The 9,727-nt window shown below is 43.4% G+C and overlaps 1 protein-coding gene across 1 annotated transcript; it reads left to right on the forward strand.

Moving 5' to 3' along the window:
• Positions 1-1,231: 1,231 nt before the first annotated feature.
• Positions 1,232-8,014, forward strand: LOC124173377 (vegetative cell wall protein gp1-like). Its single transcript, XM_046552877.1, has 3 exons — positions 1,232-1,681; positions 6,461-6,832; positions 7,721-8,014. Exons 1-3 carry the CDS (start codon positions 1,232-1,234, stop codon positions 8,012-8,014), a joined length of 1,116 nt encoding a protein of 371 aa, XP_046408833.1.
• The last annotated feature ends 1,713 nt before the right edge of the window (positions 8,015-9,727 follow it).

Genomic DNA, 9,727 nt, shown 5'->3' on the forward strand with positions numbered 1-9,727 from the left:
GTCAAGAAGACACCGCTATTTCCCAGTCGCTACGGATGCCCAGGGGGGGATACTAACTAAGCACCTCCTTCTCATCCCTGGGTGGTGCCTGCACCTGTGACTTTCCCTTGTCGTCTCGGCTGCTACCCCGGGAATTCTGGACCGTAAGAATCATCCATAGCACACCCAGGGGACACGGCCGGGTCCACTAATTAGGGATCCCAAACTGCCCTCCCTACCCTCCCCAACGCTACAAGAAGGCGGCTATGGACAGCATGGCAGCCCCAGATGCCAGCGCCACAGAAGAGGACTACGCCAGCGGCGAGGACAATAGCACCGCAGAGCAAATGATGTACACTGATGAAGAAGTAGAGCACCTATTTTCATTTGCGTCACAAAAGTCATATGCAGAACATGTAAACATCACTAAAAGCAATGCCATTAGCCAATATTCAGAAACCACAACCCAAAACAAAACCAATCTGCCACGATTTTCAAGCACTTCCGTACCAAATAGAAAATTGATCATTATTACGGTGCCTGAGGAATCAACTCACAATCCCAGATTCCGCAATTTTACGGCCTACCTATACTGATAAGTGCAGAAAAAGCCTCGGAAGCTGAAAGGCCCTCTTTAGATCCGGATGATAATCAGCCCTATTTAGGTCCTTCCAAGCGCAGAAGCATCAGAAACATGCCTTCGCCACCTTCTCCAGCTCCTATTCCCCTCCAGAACAACTTTTCATCATTAACCATGGACCAAACTCCAGCCCCTGCAAGGCCACCAACGTCACCCCCAGCTGCAAGACTGCCCCGCTCAATTCCTCAGAATTAATCTTCAGTTCCGCCGATCTTGAGAGAACCAATGGGTTGGTCAATAAAAAGCCGAGCCATCAAAGCTGTATGTGAATACCCTCCAGTTTCCATTCAACCGGCTCCTGAGTTAAAATTCAACCAACCTCATCATCAGATTTTAGTGCTTTAGTGTGTCTATTTACGGAAAAACAACGGGGATCAACCAGGGGGCCACGGTTGGCCGAGTTTGTTCCTAATTTCAAGCTCGGTCACTGCGGTTCTCACCCTCGGGTGTCGTCCCCTGCTGCATGGTAACCATCCCCAGTTGCTCTCGGCCGCTACCCTGGGCATTCTGAGCTGTTAGAATCGCTCATTGCACTGCCCGGGGGAAACGGCCGGGTCCCCACGCTAGGGTAATAGGCTCCCTCCCTGCCCTCCCTCCATCGATATGGCCGCTATGGCGGCCAACACCGTCATCGCAGACTCCCTGATGGAGACGAAAGCAGCCAGCCAGCCCTCGTCCGAGGACGAATCAGCGCCTGCAAGGACCACGTCCAAGACATCGGCGCCCTGCCCGGTCATCCATGCACACACCACCACTCAATTCACTCCGTCACTTACAGAAGCAAATTCTCCTACATTTCTTAGGACTAACCAAAAAAAAGTCAAGTCCATTAAGCCAATTATGTCATCCAAACCCGTCCAATCCGCCGTCCAGCCGCAACCTGCATCAGCCACTGCGCTGCCACCTGCCCCTGCTGACAGCCAGATGCCATCCTGCTCTGCAGACTCGGTGTGTCCAACCCTCCCTGCCAGTCAGACTGAAAGTGCACATGCCCAAAATGCCAGCCTGGGCAAATTTAAAGATGTCAATAGTCGTAAAGCTGCATCGCAATCTAAAAAACAGGTACAATCAGGTGAAAAAATTATTCCTCTCAATAACCAGTATGCTATTCTTACTCCTAGTGAAAGTCAATCTTACGAGTGTGCAATTAATGATTCTGAGCCTTCAGCTACTGATAAAAAATACAAAATTTCTCCTCTCTGTGTTGCCGATACGGCCCAATGGCCAACAATCCATCAAAATTTGTTAAAAGCGTGTTCTTCGCCTCCAGTCTTGCATGCAACTAGCACCACCACGGCTATAATCAAATGCTCTAATGTGTCTGACTTCACTGCTGCAAAGTCTGTACTCAATGACCTGAAAGTTCCTTATACTACGCACCAATTGCCAGAAAACCGTCGCCGAGAATTTGCCCTTCGGGGTACTCTACCGTCTGTGTCAGATGATCTCATCCTCAAGGACCTTCAGTCCAAAGGTTATCCGTTATGCGTATTTTTTCAACGCGTCCTACTCAACGACAGCGAGACAATGGCAACAATTCTGTACCTTCTTATCCAATGCCAGTTTGTCACGTAACAACAGATCCGTCCATAGAAGTTCAATCATTTCTTAATGTAGATTCAGTTCTTGGCTTGGACATAGTCATCTCTCCATTCAAAAAACAGCCGGTTCCGGTACAATGCCACCGCTGCCAAAAGATAGGGCATACAAAAAATCATTGTACACTTACCCCACAATGTGTTCGTTGCGGGCAAAACCATCTTAGCTCAGAGTGTACTAAACCGAGAGAAGAACCAGCTAAATGCGCTTTGTGCAACAATGCTCACCCGGCTTACTACGGTGGTTGCTCAGTCCATAAAGAAGCCAAGAAAGCTATGATTGACAGACGAAATGCAAATAAACCTGTATCAGCGCCTCCCCCCCCCCCCCCCCCCTCCGTTAATGAGAACATTCGCCGCAGCCACAGCTTCCGATTTTCCTCACCTTCCCAACGCTCCTATTCCTCAATCTTCCTCTCCTCCTTCCAACGACAACCGAGAATTGCCGTCGTGGTTCTCCGGAATTTCCGCCCATCTGTCCACTCTACAAACTGTCGTTGCGAAAAAAAAACTTTCTCCTTGAGCAGCTGCTACTCCTCCAAACCGAACCATGAACAAACACCTCACATCCAAGAACACGCTTCACGTCATATCTTGGAACTGCAATGGCATATCGACTAGAAAACACGAACTCTTTCAATATGCCGTAGACAATCACACAGACATCATCCTTTTGCAAGAAACCCATTTATCTCCTCTCCAATCATTCTCCAACCCACTCTTCCACACTTACAGACTGGACGGCATCACAAGGGGCGGTGGAGTAGCAGTTCTCGTCCGTAAAAACCTTCCCCACTCTCTCCTTAACTCACCAAACCCCGAAGCATTCGAAGCTCTTGGTATCCAAATACACACTAAAGTCGGTCCCGTGAACTTCTTCTCTATTTACCACAAACTCCGCGAGCGACTTAGCAAAGAGCGTTTGGATCGCCTGTTCTCCGACTACTCCAATGGTCTATTCTTCGGGTACTGGAATTGCAAACATCCTTGCTGAAACAGCAATTCCATTAATGCGGACGGTAGGAAACTGCACTCTTATATCAAAAATAAACAATTCACTGTATTAGCCCCGATTCAAGCAACGCTTTACGCGCCAAGATCATGCGATGTTCTCGACTTTGGCCTTTCTCTGAATCTTCCTTTCTTTTTCACTCCCTCCTTAGTCTATTCCTTCACCTCCGATCACTTTCCTCTTAGCTTTTCTCTCCCAATCTCTTCATCAATCACTCTCCCCCCATCTATTACAGTCACTGATTGGGAAAAATTCTCCATTTTTTTAGAACAATCCTTAGCATCCATCCCAGCTATTGAAAACCCTTCTGCAGAATCTATTGACAATCGAACCGAGTTAATTACAAAGGCGCTTCACTCCGCTAAAGAACAAACGACTAAATCTTTTCCTCCGCGCCACAAAAAAGCTTTTCACTTTCCCTTTCTTCTTACTTCATTAATCAAGCGCCGCAATAGTGCTCGCCGTGTTTGGCAAAATTCCAGATGCAAATCAGATAAATCTGCATACAACAAACTCGCTAATTCTGTTAAAAAAGAAATATTTAAGCTCAGCCGGGAAAAATGGGAAAATCACATCGCAAATTTAACTTTTGACAATCAGCAATTAAATTCCCCATTTACTTCCAATACTCTATAGTATTCATAGGTAGCATATGTTCTGTAAATAATTAAAGAGTACGCGTGTCTTGTTTGTCTGAGGATTACCGGAAACCATAATAAGCACTCCCATTATATACTCGTTAGATGTTGTGAAGATATCTAAGAGACTTTGCAATATGGACCTCCATGTCCACTCGTCAACATCTCTGAAACGTTGTTTGACGTCCTTTGGATATTTAACAGATATCCATCCAACGCTATTTAGATTAATATAGATATTGCACGGAAACCACATAGTAACGCCAAAAGCGTTGTCTGGATTTTGTTGGGATATTGATTGCTGCTATGGTAATAATAATAATTTCAGGAATATAATATACTAATATTATAATATGTTTATAATGTATACTAATATTATTATATATCTTAATATACTATGGAAAACAATTAAAGCTTTAAAAAATAAAACAAAAAATTTTCCCATTCCTTTAACTTTCGATACCGGCCTCATCTTTAATCCTTCTAACAAAGTCGAAATCCAAGACTTTTTAGAAAAAACCATGTCTTTGGATCTTACTCCTTCACCTAACGATAGAGTAATTAACTCCTTCTTCTAAAATCTCCCCCCCAATCCAACTCCTACTCGTATTTCAACTCCTCCATCTATTTGCAATATGCTCGTGTCTCTCCCTGCGAAAAAAAAGCTCCCGGGCTTGACAAAGTTTCCAACTTTCAATTGAAATTTGCCAGTCGCAGTCCATCCTTTAACTTTCTTCTCTCTGATCTTTTTAATCACTCTTACTCTTTACCTCACTTTCCGACGACATGGAAACGGGCCAAAATTATTTTAATTCCCAAACCGGGCAAAGACCCAAAAATTCCCGGCAATTCACGCCCGATTTCACTTCTCTCAAACCTTTCCAAAGTCCTTGAAGCCATAATTCTTTCCCGTATTGAATTCTTTGTTACTTCCCATAAGATAATTAGACCAGATCAACTTGCGAAAGATCCACAGAGAAAAAATCATTCGCCTTGACCGGGATTCGAACCCGGATCCCCCGATTTCCGGTCGAGTGCTTTTAGCCAGTTAAGCTACCGAGGCGTCATTCTTCCCTGTGGATATTTTCGGACACTACCGGACAAGATGTTGCTGGACTAAAAGCACTCGACCGGAAATCGGGGGATCCGGGTTCGAATCCCGGTCAAGGCGAATGATTTTTTCTCTGTGGATCTTTCGCACGATTGTGCATTGCGGGTGACTCCCGTAAAAAGTTATCACCGCGGCTAGTCCCGGTATACTTTAAAAAACCAGATCAACTTGGTTTAAGACGTAAAATGTCAGCAATTCATCAAATCCTCCGCTTAGCCGAAAAAATATGTCACTCTTTCAGTAGCCGCGAGACAACTGATGCAGTTTTCCTTGATGTTGCCCACGATTTTGATCGCGTGTGGCACAAAGGCCTTATGTACAAACTTCACGTATTAAATTTCCCCCCATCAGATACTCATTTTCTCATTTCCTACCTTCAAAACCGCCAATTCTGCGTCGCCGAAGGATCCACCTTATCATCACTCAGACCGATGGAGGCAGGCGTTCCACAGGGTTCCTTGATAAGTCCGCTACTTTTTACTCTTTATGTTAATGACATTCCAAGGACTCCACTCACTACACTTTACATGTATGCAGACGACACGGCCATTGCTGCCACTTCAGGCTCAGGTGACACTAACATAAACAAACTAAATACTCATCTAAAACGCCTACATAAATGGACACAAATCTGGAAAATCCAGATTAATCCATCCAAAAGTACACACATACATTTTTCTCAACGTAGAAAATTCTTTCCACTTACATCTCCACACTTCTACAAGAAAAAGATACCAAGAGCCACAACTCACAAATTTCTCGGTGTCGTCCTTGACGGTAAATTGACGTACAAGCCTCATTTAAAGTACTGCCTCGGGAAAGGCTTCGCGACACGACAAGCTGTTTCGTGTCTGTCAACGTCTTACAGTCCCCTGTCCCATTCCGCTAGAATCCGTCTTTATAAAACCATTATCCGTCCGGTGGTGCTATATGCTTGTGAGATCTTTGCAAAAGATATTTCCATCAGGAAAAAGCTAAGCCAATTTGAAAATAAAACAATAAGTTCCCTACTCAACTTAGGAAAATTAACCAATCTTAACCATGTCCGTGCTGCACACAAACTCCCCTCAATCAATGATTTCATTAATCATCTCATTAGTAATTTCAAGTCCAGGCTGAAGGGCACAGGTAATACACTGCTTACAGATTTATGGGACTACGACCAAAGTTTCCCAACTACATACACACTGCCTCATCAAATCACTCGTGTATGAGTCTTTTCTATGTCTTTCCTTCTTCATCCAATGACTAAAAATTGTATTGAAATCTATAGTTTTATTTTCTTGTCAATTTTGCAAATACCTAAAAAAATAAATCTTATAAAATCCATTGCAAAACTTAACAAAAAGATTATAAACTGACAAAAAAAATATAAATAATAATAAAAAGATATAATCAAAAAGTATCTTTAAAAAAAATATAAATATTATAATCAAAACAGGATAAAAAAAATTATGTCAATTTACAATATCATGTATTTAGTTTTGCGCCATTGGCGCTGTCACCATGGCCAGCCCGACTCCAGTGCCTCCTGAGGTCACGTGGATAATTGACGCGGCAAGACAGCAATGCCATCTGGCCATCACTCCACCAACCACGGCAACTGCCGTCACCACGGAGACTATCGGCCCGCTACCATGCCAACTGGCCAACCCAGCAGTCCAGCCGGACATTCCAGCAGTGACCACCGCCACCCCTGTTGCCACCCCTGACACCCCTGCTGCCAGGACGTCCGCCACGGCACCGCCGGTCATCCCATTTCCGATGCCGCCATCGCCAGCCGCCTCAGCAGCCGCCAAGTACGCCCACCAGGCAGCCAAGGACCCGAGAAGGGCCAAAACCACCTCTTTGGCAGTAAGTACTGCCCCCCTCTCGCACTATCATTGCCGCATGACAATACGCAAACCGCGCATGTCCAAGGAGACGATGGCTTCACTGTCGTGTCAGGGAAAAAGGCAGCTAGCGAGCGGAACCGAGTGGCACCGGTTTCGCCAGTCCCTACTGCCAACTCGTATGATCCGCTAGTTTAAAATAGTGTGCCGGAGTCCCGTACGGACGTTCCTAGCCAGCCCAAATCGCAAAAAATGCCTAACACAACTGTATACGGAGTCTCTGAGTGGGTTCCACTGTACGCTGCACTGGAGGCAACTGATATGCTGGCTCTGCGTACCCTTCACCATACTCATTCCTGGGAGAGCGACTGAGCCCCACGAGTGCCCACTCCCGTAGTATACCGGTTGGGCCAAGATGGCCGACCCCGGCATATCACGGAGGCACGGCCTGCGAGGGCTGGTCGGCCGGATTGAGCGAAAATGGTACCCAGAGCCAGGTCACTCAGTGTGACTCACCTTCTTTTATTAAAATATCAAAGTACAATGGTATCAATTCTGGGCACAATCTGAAAATCATTCCTTTACCTTTAGACAATGAGTATAGAGCAGTTGTATTGTCCGCATACATATTAATTTGAACATTTACCAATTCTAGAGCATTAATTAAATCAAGGGCTTTCTGTAAACCAGTAAGTGCTGCATAGGCTTCACAAGCATTAATAGAACTCATATGGGAAGGAATTACAAATGATTGGCTTAATTCCCATTCAGGAATGGCAACACCTCCTGTAGTGAGCGTAGCGTCAGTGTACACATCTATTTCAGCGGTTGGATTGGGTAATTTCACTTCTTTTGCAAAGAATTCGGTATTGGACAATTGTGACCACCATTGGATATTTCTTTGTGATAGGTGGTGCCGCCGAAATGCTCGCTGAGGGGCCCCAACACCGTGGTCATCTCAACATCGTCTCCGCGTGACTACCGTGAGGCCAGGAAGGTGCTGACTGACAGGAAGCTGGAGTTCCATTCTTACCAGGCCGCGGAGGACAAGTTGGTGGAATACTGCATTCCCGATATTCAGCGCAACACACCGGTGGAAGCAGTGATGGCAGCCCTAGAGAAAAAAGGATTCAAGCCGAAGTCAGTTGTCCAATTGACAACTACGGAACAAACAGGTATTTGCAACTTTTCAACTACATTTTGAGTGTTTTTTTCCACTTTTCAAGCAACTTATGGACCCAATAATTGAATACATGTGACACAAATATGTTCCCACCCCCCTCCAAAACCCGCTTGATGATATAAGACACGGTCTCAGGTGTTATTCTGTGGAATTGTTTCATTGTTGAATGAAATAAAATAACTTTGTTATATTCCACACTTTATTTTAAATAGTACTACCTGGGTTTCAACATGTAGTGAGAACACTAGATGTTGAAACACGGGTCGTACTATTTAAAATAAAGTGTGGAATACAACAAAGTTATTTTATTTCATTCCACTTGATGAATTCAAGCGCCAATCGACTTTTTATATTTGTACTTCTTTTTTTCCATATATTATATATGATAGGGACAAAATGATATTTGCAACTTGTCATACTAGCGTTTCCTAATGAGGCATATACCCTGGTCAATTTGATTTTTTTTGTGTAAAATAGGCCTAAAATACTGTATATGTCTGAATACAGTCCCCCCTTTTTTCCAAAAATGCCTGTGGTAAAAGTATAGGGGGGACTATATTCAAACACATTTTTTTTTTATTTTCCTGAAACTGAAGCCACAAAATTGGGGGGGGACTATATTCGGAGAAATACTGTATTATTCTATGAAAATGCATGCCATTTACCTTAACTTAATTCGATTTATGTAATTGCTGAGTATGACGTTGCATTGCTACGAAGTGTAAACTCCATAGAAGCAATTCAGAGTGGTTTTCCCAGTTATTAAGTTGAATAATAAACAGCTTTTATTTGTGGAATTATTTGAAGATATTCAAGGTTTAATAGGGTATTAACATGTGTAAATTCTGTTTATAATACATCAATATGCCTTATGTTGATTCTTCAAAATACTTATTAGTAAAGTTGCCTCCACTACTACACCCAGTCATTGGCACTAACAATAGTGTCATCACTGAAGGATAATGAAGCTTAACGATTCATTTTCAGGGTGTGTTCAGTTTCTGATTTAGCCAAATGAAAATGATGGTGAATGAAGACATCACTCACAGGAGCCCCAATGCAATGTTGTCACTCAATATCTGCGTTATGTATGAGAAAATTTTGTGTATTTTAGGATATGTCTGGCAGTTTTCCTTTTTTTTTAATCTGCTATTATTTTTATTATAACTGTCAGTCTTCTGATGCAATTAGCCTTTAATGAAATAATATACAGTGGAACCGCATTTAATAATAATAATAATAATAATACTCTTTATTTGCCTCGAGATCATTTTACAGAACAGTGAGTTATGTACTATCATTTGCAAAAGTCTTGCAACAAATCGAGCGGCGCCACTTTCGCTCCACAAAGATTGTGCCCGGAAATTGTATGGTTTTCGGGGTGTATGCAACAATCCAATACTAGTCTTCATGGTTCAATGCATGGAGAACGGGTCATTGGGTGGTTGAGGTATTTTGTCATCCTTTTCAGTCTCGGGATTTGACCGCTTCCATTTAAGTGAAATTAATGTTCATGATATTCCCCCAAACACATTGTAGCAATTAATGCAGTAGGAAAGTTCGAAGGTAATTCCTCGGAGAGATTTTAAAAAGTTGGTAGCTTGGCTCTTTTTGAGTGATCTCAGCTCTTTTCAGAGAGCTGGAAATCACGAGTCGTTCACTGTGAACATGGTAGACTTTTGTTTACAACTATCGACTCGGGTTGATGTTTTAATACAATATCTACGACATATG

Source organism: Ischnura elegans, unplaced genomic scaffold (genome assembly GCF_921293095.1).
Source record: "Ischnura elegans unplaced genomic scaffold, ioIscEleg1.1, whole genome shotgun sequence".
Classification (NCBI taxonomy): Eukaryota; Metazoa; Arthropoda; class Insecta; order Odonata; family Coenagrionidae; genus Ischnura; species Ischnura elegans.

What these genes read in the sequence shown, in the direction of transcription:
- LOC124173377 (XM_046552877.1), top strand. Translation starts at nt 1,232, where the DNA reads ATGGCGGCCAACACCGTCATCGCAGACTCCCTGATGGAGACGAAAGCA. An exon ending in CATCGCAATCTAAAAAACAG is followed by an intron (nt 1,682 to 6,460) that starts GTACAATCAGGT and finishes TCATGTATTTAG; the next exon opens with TTTTGCGCCATTGGCGCTGT. An exon ending in CCAAAACCACCTCTTTGGCA is followed by an intron (nt 6,833 to 7,720) that starts GTAAGTACTGCC and finishes TCTTTGTGATAG; the next exon opens with GTGGTGCCGCCGAAATGCTC.